This window comes from Vicia villosa, linkage group LG3, assembly GCF_029867415.1.
Source record: "Vicia villosa cultivar HV-30 ecotype Madison, WI linkage group LG3, Vvil1.0, whole genome shotgun sequence".
Classification (NCBI taxonomy): domain Eukaryota; kingdom Viridiplantae; phylum Streptophyta; class Magnoliopsida; order Fabales; family Fabaceae; genus Vicia; species Vicia villosa.
Window position 1 is genome coordinate 120558589 of NC_081182.1, and position 27278 is coordinate 120585866.

The 27278-nt window shown below is 37.6% G+C and overlaps 1 protein-coding gene across 1 annotated transcript; it reads right to left on the bottom strand.

Annotated features, from left to right (window-relative positions):
- Positions 1-22214: 22214 nt before the first annotated feature.
- Positions 22215-26920, bottom strand: LOC131658883 (uncharacterized). The gene is made up of 4 exons (XM_058928133.1): positions 26819-26920; positions 26579-26701; positions 22727-23047; positions 22215-22337 (listed from the first exon to the last, which is right to left on the bottom strand). The coding sequence occupies exons 1-4, from the start codon at positions 26918-26920 to the stop codon at positions 22215-22217; spliced, it is 669 nt and encodes a 222-aa protein (XP_058784116.1).
- Positions 26921-27278: the final 358 nt, after the last annotated feature.

Consider the following 27278-nt stretch of genomic DNA (forward strand, 5'->3'; position numbering starts at 1 on the left):
TAGACTATTTTCATTGAAATGTGTGATCGGAAAAATAACAAGTGTACTATTTTCTCCGATGTAGTTATAATGGATTTTATCCCAAGTATCGATCTCGAGGAGTGCGTTGCAACACTGAGTTTGATAATAATTTCAATTGAACAAAAACAATAGGTTTGTTCAGATTACGAGAATAACTGCAAAAATAACCACTTGAAATAAATAACTTTACTAATGGAGAATTAAAATATGCTAGGGGAGGTGGTCATTTGGCTTGCAATGAATGAATTCAAATGATCATTAACGAATTGTTTTTAAGTTCTCAATTATCAACTTGTAATAGTTTTTCCTAAGTCCTTAGGAAAAACCCTTTAAACCTCTATGTTTTATTTCATTACCCGTGAAAATATAACACTGGTTCAAGCAATCCTAAAATCCCGTTATTAATGATATTTATATGTTGCCCCTAGTCCTAGGTACATCCACTATAAACCAATTGTGCACAAACCCTAACTCTTATATTCCTATAATTGTTAGCCGTAAATAATTTTAAGTTTGACCGAAAGAGAAAGCATAGAAACATTGCACAATCGAATTGAAAACGTAGAAATCAAACATAGATAATCAGAGAAGTTTTGAATCCATTACAAAAGCCAAGAAGGACCACCCCCTAGCATTGGGGGGTTTAGCCTCTCATACTAATATTCAAGAATGACAAATTAAAGGGTTTAGACATTACAAAGATGAATGGGAATTTTGATCTTCAATGGTGTCCACCGTTGAATCTCTTTGTTTCCAAACAACCCTTGAGTTCGCCGTCTCCCCTTCTTCTGAATTCTATCGTATTTTCTCCAAAAGTACCTCTCCTTTTTCACAAAATTCCTTTAGTAGTGTCAGCTCAATCCTTATTTATGCGAAACGTCCGAAGTACCCTTAATGATCAAGCCCGTTACAAATAACGCATCAGATTTTTCTCCCTCGCGCTCAAAAACACGGGCCGTGTTGTTTCACACGGGTGCCCGTGTTTCTTCTCTGTTTCAGCTAAAAAGAACACTTTCCCTTTGCTTTTTGACACGGGCCGTGTTGTTTCACACGGGTGCCCGTGTTAACCCACTGTTTTGCTCTCTTTTTGCTCTTTCCCTTAGCTTTTCAACACGGACGTGTGGAATAAAACGGGTTCCCGTGTTGACTCCTGACTCCTTCAAAAACTCCACTTTTTAGCTCTTTCTCGTCCATCTATACCGGCCATTAGTTCCTTGAATCGCATGAATCAACCTGGACAGTAACACTACCAAATAAAGCATAAAAAGGTCTTTTTGACATGATTTTCAATTGATAACCAAAGTGATACTCAACACATTATAATAAACAAACTTAATTAAAAACACAAGAAAATTGTCTCACAATGTTAACAAAGTAATTAATTTCTGTGGGATAATCGTACAAAAACTTACTAGAAATGGTGACCAATCACAACCCCAAACTTATCTCATTGCTTGTCCTCAAGTGATGTATTGAGATCAAACGAAGGTCACCCACGAATTACTCTTTTCCACAACACAACTGGATCTTTCGCAGTATGATGTCCTCTTTTCCAATCAAGTTTCTAGCTTCCCGAGTCGATTGTCTACCACAGTTCCACGTCATAAAACTTCTCCACCTGAAAGCTTTTCACACTCTCACAAAACTCTCTCTGGGTTAAAGTGTTTGTACTCACAATTCCAAGGTACGCAATATTACTCTTAACTTTGAATAAATTCTCTTTTTACTACACACACAGAATCCACACACTTCATGAGGTCTTCTGCTTGTAATGAGGCTTAGGTTAGGTGAGATAAACAAGAAAATGGAAAACAAAGGGTTTGCGGGCTCGACATTCATGTTATCTTTTCATTTATAGCTTCGACCCACAACAATTGGGTTTACTACATTTGACTCTCTTTTATTTTTTTCGTTTTTACAATTCACAACACAAATGAGTCTTAAAAGTAGGCAAGTGTTTTCTCTATTCTTCTTTTTTTTCTTTTTCTCTTTTTTTTTGTTTCTAAATTTCGTCATCTTTCATTCGTAATGCCCACTTGCCTCTTCTCTATAATTTACCACCCCAAACTTGGATTCTTGACCATTTTTAAACTATGTCACAATTGTGCCGAGCAAGGATAGAAAGAGTATGGTGGATAAAAGAAAAATGAGTTGGACTACACACAAACAATATGTTAAGGCTCACTGGGTTACTAGGGATAAATATCGAGTGTGGATTGGTTAAAAAGGCTCAAGGTTAAACAAAACAAAAAAAACACCTCAATGTGTGTTTTCTTGGTGTGTTCGTGCTAAAAGAACGTACGCAAAATCAGAGTAAATAGAGTCGTACCTGGTTGAACTCTTATGATGATGTCTTTGTATTTGGCTATGTATTCTCACCATGATTGTTAAGCTTTCATGCTTTGAAATATTCCTAGTGTTGTGTGGCTTCTATTCTGACTCGAGTACACCATACCACTATCTCAGTCCAGTATCAATCACGTGCGTCCGACCTTTTCTTTCAATTGTGCCACTTTCGCGGTGCCTTGGGAGGTCCATTATGGGGAGTGTCGTTCAACCACTAGTTCTAAATCTTGACTCTATCCCACATTTATCAAACACTTTAGAACACCATGGTGACACTACAACAAACAACTTAGCAAGAAAAGAAACACACAAACAAGAAAAAAACATAAATCAAAACCAAACATAAATCAAAGAAAAACATAAATAGAAAAACCCCCCACACCTGAATAAAACATTGTCCCCAATGTTTTAAATTCACGTGTACCGGGGATATACCCATCCTATTGAGGCGGAGGTGGTGGTGGGTCCTGTGGAAAGTGCAACATTAGCCGTTGCATCATACTCTGCACGTCATCCACCACAGTCCCTTGTCGAAACAACGCAATTCCTTGCCGCGTCTGCTCAGTACGAAGAGATCCTATTTTCGATTGCACCCACTCCCACTGATTCTAAGACATGGCAGAAGAGCCCCCTCCTTGTTGGAAAAAGTCCGGAGGGGGCTGGTTAAATTGTGCATCGGTGTTGGTGTCATTATCCAACTTATCACCTGAAATATTAGGTCCATGCGGGGGGCTATCCCTTGGAGGGGGAGCCGAAGCTGCATAAAACCAGTTAGCAACATTTGCAATACTAATAGAATCAGGTGCAAGAAGTGCAAGTAGATGGTGCTCACGAATAACCAGAGAATAGTACCTAGGATGCACCACAATCATACCTTGATTAACAAGAGTTCGCATATCAATTTTTTTACCTTCGATAGGCGTCTCTTCCATTAAATTTGTACCATAGTCCAAGTAATCGGCTATTTGAGTTATCATTCCTCCCACCAATATTTCACCAGAAGATGCATGCCCTACCTGTTTCAAATGATTGGCTGTGAATGCAGCCACGTTCACGCGTTCGTTCTCCGCCATTCCATGGAGGAAAAAGAGTTCTCTCTTCGAACATACTCCAGTGATGTCCCCTCGTCCGAACAGCGTATAGGCAAGGCCTTTTTGGGCGTACCTGAAACAAGGATTATGTATCCCCGAAGCCTTACTAGCGCTCGGGTTGTAACCTGTTTTCCCTGTTATGGCCTGCCAGAATTCAGCGGCCGCAAAAGTTTGTGGCGGGGCTCCGTGGCCCACAGATGGAAGCTTAAGAGCATCCCAAACTTCTTGCACAGATAAAGTATGATTGTTACCAAAAAGCCAAAACTCGAGGTCCCCATAGAATTCAGTTTCGGACCCATTCCATCTGCGCTTTAGTGTAAATTCAACAGAACTCAAGAATTCAAGAGTTATGCATTCAAAGGTAGGTGCCTCAAATTGCATAAATTCTAACATCCCTAATTTGTTAAACATACGATGAACTTCCGCTTTTAATCCTAATTGATCAAGAGTGTTATCACAGATATAGCGAGTGGGAAGTAACTTACGATTCGCCATGGTGGTGTACCTCTTAAGATGTTCTAGCTTCTCAAACACAAGGCCATGAGCATTTGGGTTCCGACGTGCTCGCTGCCTTGGTCGGGAGGATTCAGCCACCCCCTTTCCTTTGGTTGGTCTTTTGGGAGCCATACTTTGTACCTAAAAGATAGAAATTTCGTCGAGAAAAAAAAATTTGGACAATCTGAAAAATAATTACCGTTAAGATGTAGAGGACAGAAATTGGAGCAACTTTTGTGAAGGCACAATGTTGTTTTAATAGGTTAGTGAGGGTGGAGATGAAGGTTTTAAGAAGTGGAGGCTAGGTTAACAATGGAGGCAAGGGTTTAGAAGAAGAGAGAGTGAGAAAAGTGAAAGAGAAGGTGAGTTAAATTGCTGGCGGGCCCTGTTACGACCGGCTTTAAGTTTTAAGTCATTAACCTAAAATACAGAGTCGCCACCTATGTTTTTATTTTATCCTAAGATAAGGGTAAACATGGGAGAAAAACCTAATTAAGAGTTTCTAGGTAAGTTGAGAAATTAGGGTCGAGGGAAGGTGTTAGGCACCCTTGACCCTTCCTTAAGGTTTTCTAAATGTCTCTAAGGTTTGTGATAAGGGTTTTATCGTAAGGTTTATAGAAAGGTTATGGTTAAAAGCGCGCAATAGGGTAGAGAATAAAATCTCAAACCTACCTAATTTTAATATTTTCCCTTTTTTTTTATAATTTGTATTAATACGGATTAGTAAATGAACAAAAGGATATTAACTGATAATTTAAATAAAGAATTGTAACAAAAATAATAGTAGAAGTAACAAGGTAGTGTCATGTTTCATCTAGCATAATTAAATTTTAAAATTGATTGGGCAAATTTTGGGGTATGACAGCTGCCCCTGTTCAATCTTCTTAAACCTTAAGAGTCAGATAGGCACGTCTGCCTATCGTGATCTAAAGGTAGAAGATGATTGAACACTAAAATGCCCTAAAATTTGCATTTGTGAAGAAGTTCCGTGGGAGATGGGCTTAAAGATGCCATCCAAGGTAAATACCCTTTTTAGAATGTTAAGCAGATGCTTTTTTTTAAGGAACCACGTGTTTTGTTTGTAGCATGGCCTGAAAAGGCAAGCCTTAATTTTATGCAATGTTATGATGCATGTGATGTATGATGCAGTGAGCTTCTCAAAATAAATGAGAGCAATGTATGTATATGCATTATGTATGAATGAGGTATGCAATTGAATGATGCATGACTGTTAGTTATGTTAGTTGAAGTATGTTAGTAACTTTGGAAAAGAAAAATAAAACCTTTGTGCGTTATCGCTGAAGTTTTGAAGAGGATCACTGCCGAGGGACTAACGTGATACATAAACCTGGCTAGCAATAGCGAGGGTTCGCTGTTTGCTATGGAGAAGATAATTAACTTGCTATAGTGCTAGCAAGGTTTTGCAGTTTGTAGGTAACCCACTTACTATAGCTCTAGTAAGTTGTCGCGGTTGGTATACCCACTCACTATCGTAGTTTGAGTAAGTCTGTCGTAGATGGTATGACCCACTTACTATAGCTCTAGTAAGTCGTCGCAGTTGGTCATACCTACTTACTATCGTAGTTTCAGTAAGTTTATCGTAGATGGTATGACCCACTTACTATAGTTCTAGTAAGTCGTCGCAGTTAGCCATACCTACTTACTATCGTAGTTTGAGTAATCCCACAAGGATCACTTGCTATAGCTCTAGCAAGTTCACCTGCACCAATGGGATCCACTTGCCCCGGTTCGGACAAGTTTACCTGCATAGAAGATTGTTTGCTATAGTTATAGCACGTTTGCCTGCATGAAAAAGATTCACTTGCTTGGAGACTCACGACTCGAGGGTCGGAGAGAATAGCTTGTCAAATATTCATGACTCGTGGGTCGGAAAGAAAACGATATGTTTAGAAGCTCACGACTCGAGGGTCGGAAAACAAACCAATCACAACACGAGGGTTGAAAACTCACGACTCGAGGGTCGGAAAACAAACCAATCACAACACGAGGGTTGGAAACTGGGCTTTTTGTAGAATGTGAATGCGCTAGATGATATGTATATGCTAATGCGTATGTATATGTTTTATGAGTGAAATGAACATCAAGGTTGCTATCATCGGTAAGGTTACTGGGATACATCAATCAGGTGATTGGGGATAAACAAACAGTAAGGTTACCATCATCGGTAAGGTTACCGGGATATGTCAATCAGGTGATTGGAAATAAACAAACAGCAAGGTTACTGTCATCGGTAAGGTTACTACGATACGTCAATCAGGTGATTGGAAATAAACCAACAGCAAGGTTACTGTCATCGGTAAGGTTACCGGGAAGCAGATGGACAATGTGGTTTAGCACCAGAGTAGTGACTTGGATGTTTTGATGTATGGGATAATGCTTATGCTCATGCATATGTTGATTGATGTAACGAGTGGAATGAAATAATGTCTTCTATAAGACTACCGGAAAAGGTTTCCAGAATGGATGTGAACATTTGTCTTAAAGAAGACTACCTGAAAAGGTTCTTAGAAAGGATAAAATTTGTCTTAAAGACTACCTAAAAAGGTTCTTAGAAAAGGATAAGGAATGTCTTAAAGAAGACTACCTGAAGAGGTTCCTGGAAAGGATGAAAGATGTCTTACAAAAGACTACCTAAAAAGGTTCTTGGAAAGGACGATGAATGTCTTAGAAAAGACTACCTAGAAAGGTTCTCAGAAAAATAATGTCTTAAAGAAGACTACCTGAAGAGGTTCCTAGAAAGGATGACAATTCGTCTTAAAGAAGACCACCTGAAAAGGTTCCTAAAAAGGATCGTAGGATTTGTCTTAAAGAAGACTACCTAAAGAGGTGTGGTGTAATGTATCGACCAATGTATGTAATGCGTGACTTATATGTATTTGCATGATGCTCCGATGATAGGTTGTTGATAACCAAAGCGTATATAGTTCGCTAATGTTGTAAGGTTGTTGGATGCTAGTGCGATTTCCCAATACCTGTTTTTTTGAACTTTGAAGATCGTAGTTAGGAGAAAGATTGGTTCGATTTTGTAAAGTGTGAGAACGCCTTTTCCTTTTGTTGTGCGCCTTGCTCTGGTTTGACCCTTTGAATTACTACACGCCTTTGAATTTTCGAAGTTTTCCACGTCTTTAACCTTTTGAGGTTCTTCACACCTTTAACCTTTGAATTGTTTATCTTATGGATTTGATATCCAATGCCCCAATGTTTAATGGAAAAAGATGCCTCTGATCTCCGAGCCATGAGGGAAGTGCCCCGAGAAACAAACTTGCCATTAGATTGAAGGGTATGCCATTGATCTCCAGGATATGGAGGGTTATCCATGGTGTTTTATCCTTTTAAATTTCTCCCATGTTTGACATGCCCCTGATTGAGATTGTTTCGAGATGTGACCCAGGTTGATTGGACCTTAAGATGAATGCCCCTAGTAAATAGGATCTTTGTTGTATGCTCCTATAATCCTTGAGATTTTGCCCTGTTTAGGAAAACCCTCTGGACGTGGTTTCCCCATTCAAGAGTCTTTATCAGAAATGATCGCCTTTGGTTAAACCAATTTTGAGATTTCCTTGAGTGCTAAGTATTTATTTGAAAGTAAGTTGTACCCTTAGAAAAGTAATTCTTAGTTATGCACATGCCAGTTTTGAAATTGAAGTTCGTTGTGATATAGAAATGGATGATTAGAGATGGATGTTTAAAGAAAAGAAAGTGGTTAGAAATAATTTAACAAACATGAGAGTCGGTATAACACAAATTATGCTTAATATGCTTTCATAGTCGACCTAGCTTCAATTAGGACTTTCAAAGGTTGTAATGTGGCCTTGGTTCGCGGTTTAAGAAACAAATGATATAAGGCTCAAAATTTATTTAAATCCACCCAATTCTCCTTGATTTTCTCCAATCCTAAAATTCGATTAATCCAACGAATGCGTTCAGTCTCCAAGAGAATTTTCGTAGTCACATATACGAGGAATGTATATAAGGTTCAAGTGTAGATGAGAAGCGCAGATGATTCGTGAGATGGCATTCACAAGATTATTCTCCAATTAATTTTGATATTAATCCCTAAATTTTGCATGGGCCGATTCTTTTGAATTTCGTCCTATCGGGATGATGCCCTAGCTTTTGCCTGAGTCAAGTTTATTATACAAGTTTACTTTGTGGAATTTTCCATCTGACTTTGCGGGCTCTTTTTTTTTTTTTGAAATTGTTCTTTGGAAATTTCTCTATTGACTTTGAACAGTGTGACTGCCATGCTGATTTTGAGAGCTTCATCTTCGTGGTTTCATTGACTTTAGATGATGATTGCGAGATAATGGGTGTGTTTGAAACTTTTCTTAGATGGACTGATTCTCTTGAGATAAGAATGCATCATTGAATTAATCAAAGTCTACCCTGCCCCTGGTTAAAATTAAGGTTTATTTGAAAAAATAGAAACAACTCCAACTTCTGGCTCGAGGGGGTTGACTACGAATTATCTCCTTATTTCTCCACTGTTTGGGATTTTGAAACAATGCCTTACATCGTCAGTTAAGGTCTTAACATTGAAAGAATACGTCGGCCAATTTAGTTATTTTAATTTCCCTCGAAGTTTGTTAAAAGTGGAAATGGGAAGTTGATAATGGAAAATTATCGATATTCACAGATACGAAAGAGTGAAACGAATGGATTTCATTCAAAACATGCATGATTATCTTATTAGAATTATTAATCGAAAGGTACAACATTTATACCAAATAACACTTAGCGATCATAGAAATTACAATTTGAAATGATAAAACCTATTGATCCTAGGGACATTCTCCTTTGTTGATCCAATGACCTTGTTTTACTTCTTAGTTCTTCGACTTGTAGAAGTAAAGGGTGATCTTTTACTTTTCTTGGGCATACCAATTTTGTTGAGAAGGCAGTTGACCTCGATGTAGGGGAATCTCCAATGATAATTGAATTTGAGGCGTAGGTACGTAGCTCGTATAGTGAAGGGAAACATTTTCTCCTTGTAGGACCAAGCTCATTTGAATCTCCAATAGTTAATTCTCCTCTCTCCACAGTTTAAGACCTTTTCGAGTTTCTTCACGGGTCTCGGGAGATCAGCTAGCATAGCAAATATTGGATAATGGCGAAAGTGGAAATGCAAATGCAAATGTATGAATGTATGAAAATACGTGGGTACGAGGAAAGACATCCCTACAGGTTAGGGATTATGACACAATGAAGGAAATCCCTACAAGTTAGGGAATCCGTAGAAGAGAGCACATGGTGACCATTCAACAGTCACCAGATCCCATGGGCGTCGGGAGGCCATGCGATGTGCATAAGCGAGGATGTCCTTCACGGGAGGAACAAGATCTTCAAAAAGGAATCCCTGCAGGTTAGGGATTGCGACAAACAAAAGAAATCCCTACAGGCTAGGGAATGCGTGGAAAAGAACACATGGTGATTGTTCAAGACGGTCACCATGAGTTGTGCGCTTCAAATATAATGGCTCTTAGAATAGATATTCGAGGGCGTAGATTCAAAGTCTAATGAACGAATGACTAGGTTTGAATATTGATTGAGGATGTACGGTATGCGAGCATTCGGGGATTCATCAAGAGTCTCCTCATCACGTGGCCATCAAGAGGCCACATGTTGCGCATTAAACTGAAATCTGAGAGGTCTTATAGACCATATCAGATTAAAAGGGCATCCCTACAAGCTAGGGATCCAAGTTAAACGAAGTATAACCTTAAGATTCTAAGGGATGATAATCATAGGAGGTAGCCCTACGTTGACTTAGGTTTACCAGGTAATGTCCCTCTCGGGATGGCTTCCCTAGAAGGATGAGACGATAAAATTACCTTAGTACGTAGGTTCATAAGCTCATCCTACGTATCTTCTACCCTTCCCAAAGGTGGTTTAATTCTAAGGGTCTCATGGTGCTCTTTCATACCCTCTGAAACTTTTTGTTTCGTCGGATTTTTTTTGAAAGGGCTTTTTTGTCCATGAGGTTCGAATTTTAGGGGTAGGTTCCCAGAGAGATCAACCAGATTCCGCATCCTACCCTCGACAAGGTCTAGCCCCGTCTAAGATATTTCTCGAAATTCAGCCCACTCTGAGTGGAATTGTCACTAAAGCTCGTAGGCGATGCAAGTCTCCTCTTACTTAGTGACAATTCCCACACTTAAGGTTTAACAACAATTTTATATATATCCCAGCAATAATAAAGCAAACAAATATTTCAAAAAATAATATTTAACATTATTAAAAAAAATATAAAGGATAATATATAAAAAAATAAATTACCAAATAAATATAAACCATAAAACCAAAACCTAAACTAAAGAGGCATGCCCCAAACCCTAAGTGCTTCTCTGTTTTAAGGTCCCCAGCAGAGTCGCCAGCTGTTACGACCGGCTTTAAGTTTTAAGTCATTAACCTAAAATACAGAGTCGCCACCTATGTTTTTATTTTATCCTAAGATAAGGGTAAACATGGGAGAAAAACCTAATTAAGAGTTTCTAGGTAAGTTGAGAAATTAGGGTCGAGGGAAGGTGTTAGGCACCCTTGACCCTTCCTTAAGGTTTTCTAAATGTCTCTAAGGTTTGTGATAAGGGTTTTATCATAAGGTTTATAGAAAGGTTATGGTTAAAAGCGCGCAATAGGGTAGAGAATAAAATCTCAAACCTACCTAATTTTAATAGTTTCCCTTTTTTTTATAATTTGTATTAATACGGATTAGTAAATGAACAAAAGGATATTAACTGATAATTTAAATAAAGAATTGTAACAAAAATAATAGTAGAAGTAACAAGGTAGTGTCATGTTTCATCTAGCATAATTAAATTTTAAAATTGATAGGGCAAATTTTGGGGTATGACAGGCCCCACACGAGGGGAGTTTTTAAAAAGACAAATGGAGTCTGCAAAAACAACACGGGCCATGTGGAAAGAAACGGGCGCCTATGTTTCTGGTGCTGAGTCTTTTCCCTTTTTTTTATCTTCGAAACAACACGGGCCGTGTGGATGTACACGGGTGCCCGTGTTTTTGCTGCTGAGAGTCAGAAAAATGTTATTACTCTTTTTTTTTGCTTCAGTCGCTCCTATGGTTCCAGTCTTCGTCTTAGCTAAACACACGAAAAAAAACATCACAAATAAACAAAGCATTGAAATATAAATGTGTGGGTTGCCTCCCACAAAGCGCTTCGTTTAACGTCGCATGGCTCGACGGTCTACACCTTATCCGGTGAGACGCAAATAGTTGATCAATCCAGCTTCCATTCCAGTGTAATAGGGTTTCAACCTCTGTTCATTTACCTTGAAAACATCCCCATTGGTTGGGTTTTATATTTCAGTAGCTCCGTGAGGAAATACCTTATTTACCACAAACGGTCCTGACCATCTGGATTTCAACTTGCCAGGAAACAGCTTTAGCCTCGAATTGAATAACAACACTTGTTGTCCTTCCCAGAACTCTTTCTTCTGAATTCTCTGATCGTGCCACTTTTTAGTTTGCTCCTTGTACATCTTGGCATTCTCATATGCCTGATTACAAAATTCCTCCAACTCGTGTAGTTGAAGAAGTCGGGATTCACCGGCCTTTGCAAGATCATAGTTCAAAAGTTTGGATGCCCAAAAGGCTTTGTGTTCTAATTCAAGAGGAAGATGACAGGCTTTACCGTAAATCAGTTGATAAGGGGACATACCAATTGGGGTTTTGAATGCGGTCCTATACGCCCATAGCTCGTCATCTAATTTAATGGACCAATCTTTTCTTGAGGCACTCACAGTTTTTTCCAAAATTTGCTTTATCTGTCTGTTGGAGACTTCAACTTGCCCACTGGTTTGAGGATGGTAAGGAATGGAAATATTGTGCTTCACATTGTATTTCTTCAACAAGTTCTCCATGAGTTTGTTCAAGAAATGAGTGCCTTCATCACTGATGAGTGCCCGTGGCACTCCAAACCTTGAGAAAATGTTGTGCTTGAGAAAATTTACCACTACTCTTGCGTCATTAGTGGGTGAAGCAACAGCTTCCACCCACTTTGATACATAATCCACCGCTACTAAAATGTAATTCTTTCCAAAGGAGGGTGGGAATGGTCCCATGAAATCAATCCCCCAAACATCAAATAACTCCACTTCAAGCATACCCTTTTAGGGCATCTAATTCCTCCTAGAGATGTTTCCCGTTCTCTGGCATCTGTCGCATTCCTTTACTATTACTTGGGCGTCTTTAAACAAAGTTGGCCAGTACAACCCTAATAGGAGTACTTTTGCCGCTGTCCTGTCTCCACTGAAATGCCCTCCATAATCCAAATCATGACAAGCTTTTAAGATTTCTTGTTGTTCGGCTTCAGGGACACACCTGCGAATTAGTCCGTCTATTCCTTTATTATATAAGAATGGTTCATCCCACAAGTTAAACCTGCAATCATGAAGAAACTTTTTCTTTTTGTTAGAGTCAAAATTGTCAGGGATTATTCCACCTACCAAATAATTTGCATAATCGGCAAACCACGGAACATCAATCACAACGAGGATTATTTCATCAATGAACTCGTCCTTGATTGGGTGCTTTTCTTCGGTTTCTTCTATCGGAGACATTCAGGATAAGTGATGAGCAACTGTGTTTTCACAACCCTTCTTGTCCCGAATCTCCAGATCAAATTCTTGCAATAGTAAGATCCACCTTAATAGTCTTGGCTTTGAGTCCTATTTAGAGAAAAGATATTTCAAAGCAGCATGGTCAGTATAAACAATTACCTTTGTACCCAATAGGTATGATCGGAATTTGTCTAAGGCATACACTACCGCCAACAGCTCCTTCTTTGTGGTAGCGTAATTCATTTGAGCTGGATTGAGCACAGGACTTGCATAGTATATCACATGCAAGAGATTTTCCTTCCTTTGACCGAGCACTGCGCCCACTGCTATATCACTCACATCACACATGATCTCAAAAGGTAGAGACCAATCTGGAGATATAACTATGGGAGCCGACAATAACCTGCTTTTCAGAGTTTCAAACGCTTCTTCGAACTTTTTATCAAACAAGAACGGAGCGTCTTTCACAAGAAGGCTAGTGAGGGGCTTTGCAATTTTTGAGAAGTCTTTTATAAACCGACGATAAAATCCTGCATGTCCTAAAAAACTCCTGATGCCTTTTTCATTCGTCGGTGGGGGTAAATTCGCTATTACCTCCACCTTGGCTTTGTCAACCTCAATTCCTTTGTGTGAAATCTTGTGACCCAATACCACTCCTTCTCTAACCATGAGGTGGCATTTCTCCCAATTCAGGACCAAACTTGCTTGTTGACATCTTTCCAACACAAGAGATAAATTGCACAGACACTTTTCAAAAGAGGATCCGAATACAGAGAAATCATCCATAAATACCTCCATGTGTTTTTCAAGCATGTCTGCGAATATGGATGTCATGCATCTCTGAAATGTCGCGGGTGCGTTGCACAGTCCAAAAGGCATTCTTCTGTATGCAAAGATCCCATACGGACATGTGAAAGCAGTCTTTTCTTGGTCTTCAGGTGCCACAGCAATTTGGTTGTACCCTGAATATCCATCTAGAAAACAGTAGAAGTCATGACCAGCTAACCTTTCCAACATTTGGTCAATAAAAGGTAATGGAAAATGGTCTTTTCTGGTTGCGGTGTTCAGTCTTCTATAGTCAATACAAACCCTCCAACCTGTGACTGTTCGAGTGGGAATTAATTCATTCTTTTCATTTTTAACCACAGTTGTTCCCCCTTTCTTTGGTACTACATGAACAGGACTTACCCAAGAACTATCAGAGATTGGGTAGATTAAACCAACATCTAAGAGTTTAACAACCTCTTTTCGAACAACTTCTTTTATTGCTGGGTTAAGTCTCCGTTGAGGTTGAACAGCCGGTTTCTGATCATCTTCCATCAATATCCTATGCATGCAAAGTGTTGGGCTGATTCCCTTTAAGTCCCCCATCGCCCAACCTATGGCACCCTTGTATTTTTTTAATACTTTGAGTAGCTCTTCTTCTTGTATTTCTCTCAAACCTGAGTTAATGATGGCTGGACATTTTTCTTCCTTGTCCAAAAAAACGTACTTGAGGTGTTCTGGTAATTGTTTCAGCTCGATACCCTTTTTGATGTCTTGCTTTACTTCAGAAGATACCTCGGGTTTCAGTTCTTCCCACCTCTGTGGGCGAGAGTGCGTCAACGGAGGTTGCGCTTGCAACAAGGCTATAATTTCATATTCTACTTCATCTATTCCTTCAGAAGTATCGGAAATAGATAAGCTTAAAACTCTTTCTAGGGGTAACTTGGGTGTTGTGATTTGCATAGACTTAGCAAACACGGTGTCAAGCACTTCAATATCTTTAACTTCTCCTTCATCTTCTTTAAATTTCATAGAATTTCTCACATCTATTTTCAGCTTTTCATCATAGACTTTGAGAGTCATAGTTCCTTCCTCAATATCTATCATACACCTCCCTGTTTCAAGAAAAGGTCTCCCCAAAATGAGTGGAATTTCCTCGTCTTCTGGCATTTCGAGCACTACGAAATCTACCGGGAAAACGAATTTATCAGTCTTCACTAGAACACCTGTGGCAATTCCATAGGGTCGCTTCATTGAATGATCCGCAAATTGGAGTGTCATACGAGTATCTTGCACTTCTCCCAATTCCAATTTTTTTATAAATCGATAAGGGCATTAGACTTACACTTGCTCCCAAATCAATTAGTGCCTTCTTGAATGATTTGTCTCCAATAGTGTATGGAATAGTGACAGCACCTCTATCCTTCTTCTTCACAGGAATCTTAAGACCTTGCAAAATAGCAGTACAAGTTTTAGTGAGTAAAATCGGTTCAGCTTCAACCGATCTCTTCTTTGATATGATGTCTTTCATAAATTTTGCATATATTGGCATTTGTTCTAAAGCTTCAGCAAAAGGTATGTTGATCTCGAGCTTTTTGAATAACTCTAGGAACTTCTCGAAACTTTTCTCATTGAGATTCTTCTTCTTGGTTCTTGTTGGGAATGGAAGAATAATCTTTGGCTTTTGTTTCTCCGGTTGGCTTACTGGTTTCATCATAACTTCTTCTTCCGTTTTTTTCTGTTCCTCTCTAATCTCTAAATCTACTTCAAGAATCCCCTCTTCTACCACCTGTTCTTCGACCTGCTTTTCACTAGCTTTCCCTTTTCTAGTCACCACTGCTTTAATGTGGTTTTGATCACGTGGGTTTACCACAGTTCCACTGGGAAGAGTACCTGGTGCTTGAGAACTAGCGGCTAATTGTTGAGCTATTTGTCCCATCTGGATCTCAAGATTTTTAATAGATGCTGTAGTGTTCTTTTGATTATTTCGGGTTTCCTCCTGGAACTGATTGTTATGAGCTGCCATCTTTTCGATTGCAATCTCCCAATCTGCTTTCTTTTGTGCTTGTTGTTGCTGTTGCTGGTACTGATTTTGATACTGTCCCGACACTTGTTGTTGAGCATTCCCTTTCTGATCTCTCCATGCAAAGTTGGGGTGGTTCTTCCATCCCGGATTGTATGTGTTGGAGTAGGGATTATTTTTCTTCAAAAATTTTATCTCTTCAATATATTGTGGAGTTGCAAAGCAGTGAACCGTGTTGTGTGGTCCACTACAGATTTCACATATTTCATTTGATGCTTGTTGTACATGAGCTACTTTCTGAGCACCGATGTTTAGTGCTTTCAACCTTTTTTCAACTTCTGCAACGACTGTTTCTTCAATTTTCACTTGCTTGTTGGTTTCCAACTTTAAATCAATAATCCCTGCTGGTTTGCTTGATACTCTGTCATACAACTCGAGATGCTCGTTCGAAGCAATGGCTTCAATTATCTTCTTCATACCAGTGGCTGTTGCAAAGTTGGATGAACCACCGGCTGCTGAATCAAGGATCCGCCTTGTCTGAATTCTTAGTCCATTGACAAACATTTGCATCTGCTCAGATTCATCCATATTATGAGTAGGACACGCCACTAGGATCCTTTTAAACCTCTTGTATGCATCCCCTAGTGATTCACCCTCTTTCTGCTTGAAATTCAGTATTTCGTATCTTTTCATCAATGATATGGATGCGGGGAAATATTCTTGCAAGAATGCTTTCTCCATTTCAGCCCATGTAGTTATACTTCCTGCAGGTAAGGAGTAGAACCATTCTTCAGCTTCATATGTCAATGTAAATGGGAACATACGAAGGCGTTTTGCTTCTTCCGTATGTCCCTTTATCTTCAGCGTTGAGCTCATAGTCAAAAATCTTTGAAGATGTTTGTTTGCATCTTCATTCATTCTCCCAGAAAAGGATCGTCTCTCTAGCTAATTGATTGTACTTGGATGCAGCTGAAATTGTGCTACATTCACCGGTTGGTTTACTATCGTTAGGCGATCGCCTGGATTGTTGTTTCCACCATAGTCACCAAGTAGTCTCTCCGGTGGTGGTAGATCTGCCATGGTCTCAAGAAGTGTTTTTGTTTCTGAGTCTGAACCTTCTGAATATACTGATGCTATTTCCTCTTCTAGTTTTTCCAGTCTCTCTTGCTTGATTTGTCTCAATCTAGCTCAAAGCGTTCTTTCTGGTTCTGCGTCAAAAGAAAAATCTGCTGAGGCCTTACCTCGCATAAACAAGTTAGGCAAACAAGTTAGACTTTAGTAATAATCTGGTAATAAAATTTTGGTCGACGAGCAACAAAATTTCAAATGAATTTATGGTTAAACTCTGTATTCTGGCACTCCCCGGCAACGGCGCCAAAAACTTGATCGAAAAAATAGCAAGTGTACTATTTTCGCCGATGTAGTTATAATGGGTTTTATCCCAAGTATCGATCTCGAGGAGTGCGTTGCAACACTGAGTTTGATAATGATTTCAATTGAACAAAAACAATAGGTTTGTTCAGATTACGAGAATAACTACAAAAATAACCAATTGAAATAAAAAACTTTTTTTTTTGGTGTTGACCGACCGGTATCCGCGGGGGAAAGGGGCCCCACGTGACTAATCCGGACCCGGGCTCGGAGGCGACGGCACCGTGACCCCAGGGCGTTTTTTGAAATAAATAACTTTACTAATGGAGAATTAAAATATGCTAGGGGAGGTGGTCATTTGGCTTGCAATGAATGAATTCAAATGATCATCAACGAATTGTTTTTAAGTTCTCAATTATCAACTTGTAATAGTTTTTCCTAAGTCCTTAGCAAAAACACTTTAAACCTCTATGTTTTATTTCATTACCCGTGAAAATATAACAGTGGTTCAAGCAATCCTAAAATCCCGTTATTAATGATATTTATACGTTGCCCCTAGTCCTAGGTACATCCACTATAAACCAATTATGCACAAACCCTAACTCTTATATTCCTATAATTGTTAGCCGTAAATAATTCTCAGTTTGACCGAAAGAGAAAGCATAGAAACATTGCACAATCGAATTGAAAACGTAGAAATCAAACATAGATAATCAGAGAAGTTTCGAATCCATTACAAAAGCCAAGAAGGACCACCCCTACCATTTGTGGGTTTAGCCTCTCATACTAATATTCAAGAATGACAAATTAAAGGGTTTAGACATTACAAAGATGAATGTGAATTTTGATCTTCAATGGTGTCCACCGTTGAATCTCTTTGTTTCCAAATAACCCTTGAGTTCGCCGTCTCCCCTTCTTCTAATTCTATCGTATTTTCTCCAAAAGTACCTCTCCTTTTTCACAAACTTCCTTTAGTAGTGTCAGCTCAATCCTTGTTTCTGCGAAAAGTCTGAAGTACCCTTAATGATCAAGCCCGGTACAAATAACGCATCAGATTTTTCTCCCTCGCGCTCAAAAACACGGGCCGTGTTGTTTCACACGGGTGCCCGTGTTTCTTCTCTGTTTCAGCTAAAAAGAACACTTTCCCTTTGCTTTTTGACACGGGCCGTGTTGTTTCACACGGGTGCCCGTGTTAACCCACTGTTTTGCTCTCTTTTTGCTCTTTCCCTTAGCTTTTCAACACGGCCGTGTGGAATAAAACGGGTGCCCGTGTTGACTTCTGACTCCTTCAAAAACTCCACTTTTTAACTCTTTCTCGTCCATCTATACCGACCATTAGTTCCTTGAATCGCATGAATCAACCTGGATAGTAACACTACCAAACAAAGCATAAAAAGGTCTTTTTGACATGATTTTCAATTGATAACCAAAGTGATACTCAACACATGATAATAAACAAACTTAATTAAAAACACAAGAAAATTGTCTCACAGTGTTAACAAAGTAATTAATTTCTGTGGGATAATCGTACAAAAACTTACTAGAAATGGTGACCGATCAATGTGTAAATAAATTGTTCAACTAATTAAATAATATATTCATCGGATTACCGGATGTATGAGTGAATATTACTGACGCCTAATTGTTCATGTTTAAAAATCTCTTCCATTTCCTCTAGTGTAACTCTTTCGGGGAATTCACAACCAAAGACAGCTTCATCCATATTAATTTCACGAATAGCACCTGTCTTCAAATCTGACATATCCACAAGTGTTCCAAGTGTCTGCCGGTATCGAGGCACAAAAACACCTCTTTTTTCCACGGCCTTCAGAAGACCCTTTTCCTTGGGTGGTACGCTACGAGTTTGCTGTGTCACTTGTTGTGACCCTTGAGCAGATACCTAAAAAACATATAACTTAGGTAAATTATAAAATTATGTAGTTTTAGATTCAGATCATATATTAACACTTTAAATGTACCTCTTTTAGTGATGCAACAGACTCGTCGTGCTGCAAAATCCCTTTACCCTTAATTGCGGGTTTTGTAGGAGTAGTATAAAATTATCATGTAAAAAATAATTAACGTAACGGTTCAGAATTGACATTCGAAAACTAAATGATTCATAATGGTTTTCAACATACCTCATCATCCATGAAAATGAGTTCTGAGGGCCATGCAACAAATGACCCTATTGCATCTCGCAACAATGTTGTCTCTGAGACCATGTCAGGTACCGAAAGCAACACATCATGATCTAATACAACATCAACTGATACTTTCAGGTGTCCATCCGGGAGCGGTCTATGGTGAAGTAAATCTCCCAAAGTGTTGTGCACTTTTCCCTTGCCAACTAGGCGATAATCCGGTGACGATAAGTATAGTTGGTGTAACACCCCGATATCCGCTACACGCATCAACTGTGTCGGCCAACCGAGCATGTCACCAGCTTAATCAATAATCCCCCTAGGCCCGCTTACCGGCTGCCCAAGAAATATTGTTTTTTCCTCCCGCAGGAATCGAACCACGTACCTAGGGGTTAAGTACGTATTCATAGCAATTCCTGCTACCACTTGAGCTATTATCCTGGTCCTCACCGGTGGATACCGATTGCGACATGGTCTTTTGTAATTCATTTATATTTTGAAAATTATTAGTGGAGATAAAAAATCAATTATATATTAATAAACATTTGATTTAATTAAAGACGCAGTGTTATACTTACACATTCATCATAAACTTTTTGAACATCGGGATCAACAGCTCGATTCTTGCCCACACGAGCTTCCGTCCACAACACATGTACTGGAAGTGAGGTTTCCTCACTTTTCGTCTCCTCTAACTATGCATTGACACAAATGATAAGATCGTCAATTACAACACATTTAGACAATTAATAAGAACATAGCATTTCTATTTACTTACAATTTTTTCCTCTAAGCGTGCATATCCCAAACGCCCTTTTTTGTATGGATACGCGGGTTTTGATGCTCTCGCCCTATTTTTGGCACTCTTTTTCTGGAAATCTTCAACTCTTTGTTCTAAAAACTTGACCCAATCTTCATCTTTAATGAAGATCTCATACTTTTTTGGACGTCCCGGGGCCACTTCAAGAAAATTTCCTTCTTTATCCTTAAGATAGGTGTTTGTTAAAAAAGTTTTCCACCCTCTATGTCTTTTTCCGGCCAAACTAAGTATGTAGCGTTTACGCTCATCTGGTATGTTAAAAGACCTCTGCAAAAAAACTTACGCATAGAGTGTGTTAGTATAAGTAATTTAAACACATTATCGTCAAGATAATAACAACAGCCATATATGATACCTTAAGCTCATCCCAAAGCATATCTTTTTTCTCGTCCAACAGTTTACTTTTCATATTCCATTTAGATACGGAGATTGGAATATGCATACGAACAAGTGTACCAATGTAGCTTGTCAACTTTGCAGCATTAGTACCAATTGCCTGGTTATCAGGATTCCATTCTAAATTATATATTAATCCTTTGTCTCTATCTCGAATGATTCCCTTCATAATGGTGATGCCTCGTGCAACTTCTCTAGTTGAAGTATCCGATGGAGGATTTGTATCTGAGCATCTCTATCTTGTGAGTTTTCTTGATTATTAGCCATTTGACCTGTATCAAACAAACTAAAGCACATTAGTACACTATTACTATTTAAACATGTATACAAGTCAAATGGAAGTCATAGTAACTATGTACAAGTAAATCGGAATCGAAATCGGTGAAATCGGAATAAGTGTCAAAAAAAAGAAAGTTGTCGGAATTGAACGAAATTTACATGGCTATAGTAAAACGTCCTCACGGACTCAAAAATGAAGTCGGTTTTTCGAAATTCAAAAACGAGATTTACCTCGGATTTTACCGAACTCAAGAAAACGCAGATAATGAGCGTTGTACGTCGAACTAGGCCGAAAAATGCTGCTAGTTCAAAGGAAAGAAAACTTCAATTATAAAAAATTTCATAAAATAAAAACCAACTCAACCACTAATTACAGATCATTCATAAGTAGAGAAGTAAGCAGCTAATTAAAGTGGAAACGATCCATCATAAAAGTTCATTCAAAGCACAACTAATTACTTTGGCGAGAGAGAACAATTAATTACCTATATAGAAGTAAGCAACTTCTAGACCCACACAATGTAAGATTCTTGAAAACGATCAAACTTCCACTCTTCACAAGTAACCCTTATAGAAAATTCACAAAGTTAGTAAGTTCATCACTTAACGATTAACAAAATTGACATCAAGAATCATAACAACATTGTAAAAAATCATCATTATGTACATGGTGCTAAACATATTTAAAATCAAGTAAACACAGCAGTAAATATGGTCATCAATCCACAAATGAGAATGGAACTCAATGCGAGAAAATAAGGCATGGCAGAAAGTTACAACACTCATAAGCATTCATTAGCACACAAGAAAGACATATTATCAACTAGAAACAACAACAACTCAATTCAACTAAGTTTAGGCCAAAATCTCTTTCCAAAATTAAGTCTTATTTTATGAATTGAAAGTAGTGAAAATAACAACAAATGCTAAGTCTAAAATACTGCACTTAAGATGCTGCTAAAACAGTCCCACAAAGTCATTTAAAGCACACATGAACACAAGAGAATGGATCAAGGCATGTAGCAAGAAAGAACACATATGCATGGTTGAAATTTAAGCACACAACATAATTTTCAAGTGGTGAAATAACCAAGTATAATCAACACCAACTCACTTTTTATGAAAGGATTTTCAAATACCACTTACAAAATTAGCAACAACAAGCTCTCGCCATCATTCGCACATTTAAACATCAACACACACGTTTGACAAGTGAATTACTCCCAACAAAACTAGCATCAATATTTATGAACCAAACAATAAAAATTCTCAACACTTCACAACAACACAAAAAAAATGTTTGCTATCACTCTTAAGAATTCTAGCCATGAGATTGATAACATCCTAACAATTTGATTCATGAGTAAATAGAAAGCATCATCACTAATCAACACCAATTTAAGCCAAAAAAATTCTGCACTATTCATCCTTGAAGCGACACACCCTGTCAACACCTAGCATGAATGATTCTAGAAATTGAGCCTCAAATAGCAACAAGAATAACCACATTTAATTTTTAGCATCATCTTTTTAGTTCATATCCACACATTTTCACTAGTTTTCTTTGAACAAACAGCAACACCAATCAGCACCGAAAACTCATAGCTATCATCCATTAACCACACTTTGAGCAACTTTTGTTTATTTGTAAACACAACAATTCACATCATCAAACATTAAGAGAAATTAATCATAACCCGACAGGATTATTGCCAACAAATATGAATAACACCAAGCCTTATCATTAACGTTCAAACTTGACAATTAATTTTCAACCATGATTAACAACAACTTGCATCCACCGTGAACATCAATTATCGTCTTACACAAACTCAAGTAAATTTCCAGCATCATTATTTACTCATATTAGCAACCAAAAACAACAATATCATCATCATTTTCGTCAACATTCATGAGTTGTATACAAGCAAGTGATATAACATCAAAACCAAAAAAAATCTCCGCATTATCGCAATTAACATTTAGCACCTACATCAACTCCCAACCATATTAAAACAACCAAACCAACTTCAAAAACTTCCAAGAGCAATTACACAAACACCTAGTATGCTAACTACCAATGCTACTCTTTTCTATCAATTAATTCTCAGCACTATCAAGACTCAATTACTCATTAGAATCATCCATAACCATCAAAGAACTACCACATTTCCACAATTATATTCACCAATTCAAATAATCAACTAAACTAGACTAAACTAAGTTTCGTCATCGATAGCAATTCAAATTAGCAGCAAGAACAATAATACTGTCACCACATCCAGTTCATGTCATCAATTTATAATCACAACATCATCACTATCAAACTTTAAACCACGCCATAATACCTAAACCGTATCGATAACAGGTAAACTCACCAAAATATAGTGGAACTTGTCAGGAACAAACTCGGAGCGAGGAGGAAGACTGTATTCGAAAATAGAGGAAAATGTGAGTACGCTTCGTGGTGGCCGGAAACCTTCACGTCTTCTCGCAGAGAAAGGAGAGGAAGCTTCGTGGTGGGTGGAACAAACTTGCAGTCGTGGAGGAAAGATGGAAGGGAGTACCGGTCGGAGTTTAGTCGCAGAGGGAGTAACATTTTTTTCCGATTGAAGACGTGGTGGTGGTGGAGTAGGAGAGTGAGAGGTGATAGCTGGTGGTGGTAGAGGTGGTGGTGTGGTGCTGTTTGAATTAGGGTTCTAAGAGGCAAAGAACACGTGTTTGTTAGTTTTGTTTAAAATTTTTAATTTTAAATGAGCTACGCCAGCGCTTTTATAAAGCGCTTTCTAAGGTACCCTATACCAGCGTTTTTTCTCCTAAAAGCGCTTTCGTAGCCTACCCCTATAGCAGCGCTTTCAAAAGCGCTTTCATATCCTCCCCTATAGCAGCGCTTTTATAAAGCGCTTTCATATCCTCCCATATAGCAGCGCTTTTTAAAAGCGCTTTCGTAGGAACCCCTATAGCAGCGCTTTTTTCCCTTGATTTTTAGTTTTGTTTTCAGCGAAACCTATAGCAGCGCTTTTGCCCAAAAGCGCTCTCGTAGATGTGCTGCTAAAAGCCAAATTTGACGTAGTGATGAGCGGAGACAAAGCAAAATGTACCAAATCTTGGTAAGTAATTCTTACCTTTATATGTTTTTAAGTTATTGTGTTAATCAGTAATTAATGAATATGATGAAAAAAAGGGTTTTTCACGATGATTGCATGCATGTCTTTGTTATCGCAGGAACTTAGTTAACTACAAGCACATGAGTTTCATTGTTACGAGTACAAATTCCAAGAATACAGATACAACCACTAACAAGCCATATCATATCAGGATTTTTGACCGTACTAACACCCCCATGAAAAAAAATTCTGGAAATGCCACCCCCCAAATTTAAGTCCCAAAATGCCACCTTTTTACAAGTGGCCGCCATATGAAACGGAGGGCATACACAGACCTTCATATGGTCGTCGTTTCAAACGGAGGGGACCATTCTTTTTCTTCGTTTTTTGACTTTTTCAGATTTTTTTAGTGTTTTTTAAATATTTGTTATTTTAAGTAATTATTAAATAATTATAATTTAATTATTTAAATAATTAAAAAATTAAAAAATAAATTTATTCAATACATAAAAGAACAATAAAATCTAAAAAAACATTGTAAAATAAAAATAAATTATTAATAATGATTAATAATATTTCCTGCCAAAAGTAAAATATTGTACTATGTTTTCCCTCCAAAAGTATTGGTAGAAGATGTCTGATCTCCTATAAATAGAGGTGTGTGTGAAGGTTGAATTATCAATTCTTGTGAAAATGAGAGTTACAAATCATGTTGGAAGTAAGAACAACACAAGAATTGTAATCGATTACACTCTTGTGAAAAGTATTGGTAGAAGAGGTCTGATCTCCTATAAATAGAGGTGTGTGAAAGTTGAATTATCAATGTTCTTACTTCCAACATGATTTGTAACTCCCACTTTCACAAGAATTGATAATTCAACTTTCACACACACCTCTATTTATAGGAGATCAGACCTCTTCTACCAATACTTTTCACAAGAGTGTAATCGATTACAATTCTTGTGTTGTTCTTACTTCCAACATGATTTGTAACTCCCATTTTCACAATAATTGATAGTTCAACCTTCACACACCTCTATTTATAGGAGATCAGACCTCTTCTACCAATATTTTTGGAGGAAAAATATAGTAAAATATTTTATTTTTGACGGAAAATATTATTAATAATTTATTTTTATTTTACAATATTTTTTTAGATTTTATTGTTCTTTTATGTATTAAATAAATTAATTTTTATTTACAAAATTTATTTTTTAATTTTTTAATAATTTAAATAATCAAATTATAATTATTTAATAATTACTTAAAATAACATATATTTAAAAAACACTAAAAAACCTGAAAAAGTCAAAAAAACAAAAATAAAAAATAAAAAAAATGATCCCCTCCGGCAGTCATATGAAGGCCTGTGCATGCCCTCCGGTTTTTTTTTCATGGGAGTGTTAGTACGGTCAAAAATCCATCATATCATTAACAAAATGTTTGGATACGCGTTTGTTTACTGATTCCCCGCTTCCCAAAACTAAAATTAACGTGATTATCTAAGCCATAACATTATCATTAACAGTAAAGTGGATGAGATAAGAACTTACATGGTTTTATGTGAACCTGATTTATATTTTGTAGTAACCACCCAAACACAAAGGGTTGCATATACTTTAACAACAATAAATTATACAAGGTAAAGGTATTATAAAACAAAATACTTCGAAAAGATCCCCACGCGATCGGGAGGGGGCTGGAACCACTTGATGCCAGAACTGACTCTCGAACCGGACTAAACCGATGGTGATAAACCAAAAAAAACTTGGAAATACAAGTGCATCAGATTACTACTCCCCGAACAAAGGGCTAGAAGGAAAACAAAGTGACGTGGAAATACAAATGTATTAATGCTTTTACCTCAATTTAGCCTATTTTAACAAAAGGGTCAGCATTCCATGGTATTACATTGAGGCACAAAGAAATGGCTAACTCTAGGGAAGTGGGTAGCAAAAAAACACAATGCATATTCGAAATGAAGAAAGGCGAGAGGCAGTGTTGAAGAAAAAGATATAAACAATAATAGGAAACTGATACAAATGATGTTTCTATTCTAGTCTAATTGGATTTAGGCTAGTTAAACCAATTTTTCATAATAGGGAAGTACATGAAACGAAGGAGAGAAAAAAACATTCATTGATTCAATCATAGCAGAAAGGTGTTAGTCAATCAGGGAAGAAAATGTAAATACAACGGCTGCATAAACTTAAGAAACTATTAGTCATTCAAAGATAAAGGTATCATTAAAAAAAAAAAAGTTAAATAAACGCAACGCAACCCCTTTAATGTTAGCGGGTTTTGATTTTACTTAACATAAAAAATTTAAAATTTTCTTTGTAATGTTTTTTTTGTAAGCAAGAGATATATTGAAAGAGAGAACCCAAGTTCTCAAAACTTGCAATTTCCTACTTTCATTTTACTAAGACAACTTGTATTCATATTATATGCCAGTTTTCACAATTTCCTATTTTTATTTTACTAAAGGAAACTTGTATTCATATAATTAAAGAAAATTATATATGTATCCCCTGAACTATTTTGATTTTTAAATTTTTTTGAATAATATAAATAATTTTTTTTAATCAAAGAATATATGTTGATATTTAATTCAAAAATCAGTACAAGTCCATAGTGATCAACAGATCCAACCAACCAAACAGACCACACGGCCCAAACTTACATTATTATTCTAGCAAGATGGTACCTAATCTTGGTATTTTGCCCCGATTTTGAGTTAAGGGTATCTTTAATTCTATCATCTATACAAGTAAGATCAACATTCTCTTTAAATCATATACTATTACGCATCCTCCAGACACGGTACAATGTTTCAACAATGCCCATTTTAAGCAGAGTGGCTTTCCATCCCTTGCCCCTAGTGGTTGTAATAAGCCAGCCTAATTCCTCCTCCCACTGTTGAGGCCTATAATCAACCCCTAACCAATTAAAAATCTCATTCCAAATAGGCTCAGTTTTGCTTCATTTGAAGAATAGATGGTTGAGGAATTCCTCCTCACTATTGCAGAGCACAAAGCTACTATCATGTATAAAACCAAAACATTTCAATCTCTCCCTCGTGGGAAGCTTACCATGGCAAGCTATCCAGAGGCACACGATTACTCGGGGCCTAGCCTTGTTGTATTGCACCATATTACACCAAGGAACTCTATTCCCATCATCAAACACACAATTGTAGAAATTGGTGACTTTACATTTGTTCAGCTGCATAGCCTTATCCCTAACCTGTTGCATATTCACAATGTTCACCCTTTGTTTTAGAATACCCTTGAACATCTAGATATTGTGCAGTTTCACATCATACTCCAAAATGTCTTTTCCTTTAAGATAATAGAAGTTTACCCATCTAAACCACATATTATCAGCTTTCCCACTCCAATTCCATAAGCACTTCATCAGACGAGCATAATTCCAGCATTGGAGATTAGTAATCTGCAACCCCATAGCTTAAACCTGCTGCAGACCCTGTTCCAAGCCACAGGGCTCTTATTACTTTTGTTGTCTTGAGTTCCAGTCCAAATAAATATTCTGAAAATCTCTTCTATTTTTTTGATCACACCCTTAAGGATTGGGAAACATTGCATACAGTATTGGGCTATTGCTCTAGTAATGCTCTTAGCCAGTTGAATTCTCCCAACATAGCTTAGGAGCTTAGTGGTCCAGTGGTGCATCTTGCCAATTATTTTCTCTATCAGAGGCAAGTAATTATGTATATTCATCTTTCTACATGTGAGTGGGACACCTAAGTATATAACAGGGAGGCCCCCTTCAGTAAAGCCAGTCATTCTTTGCAAGTTACTCT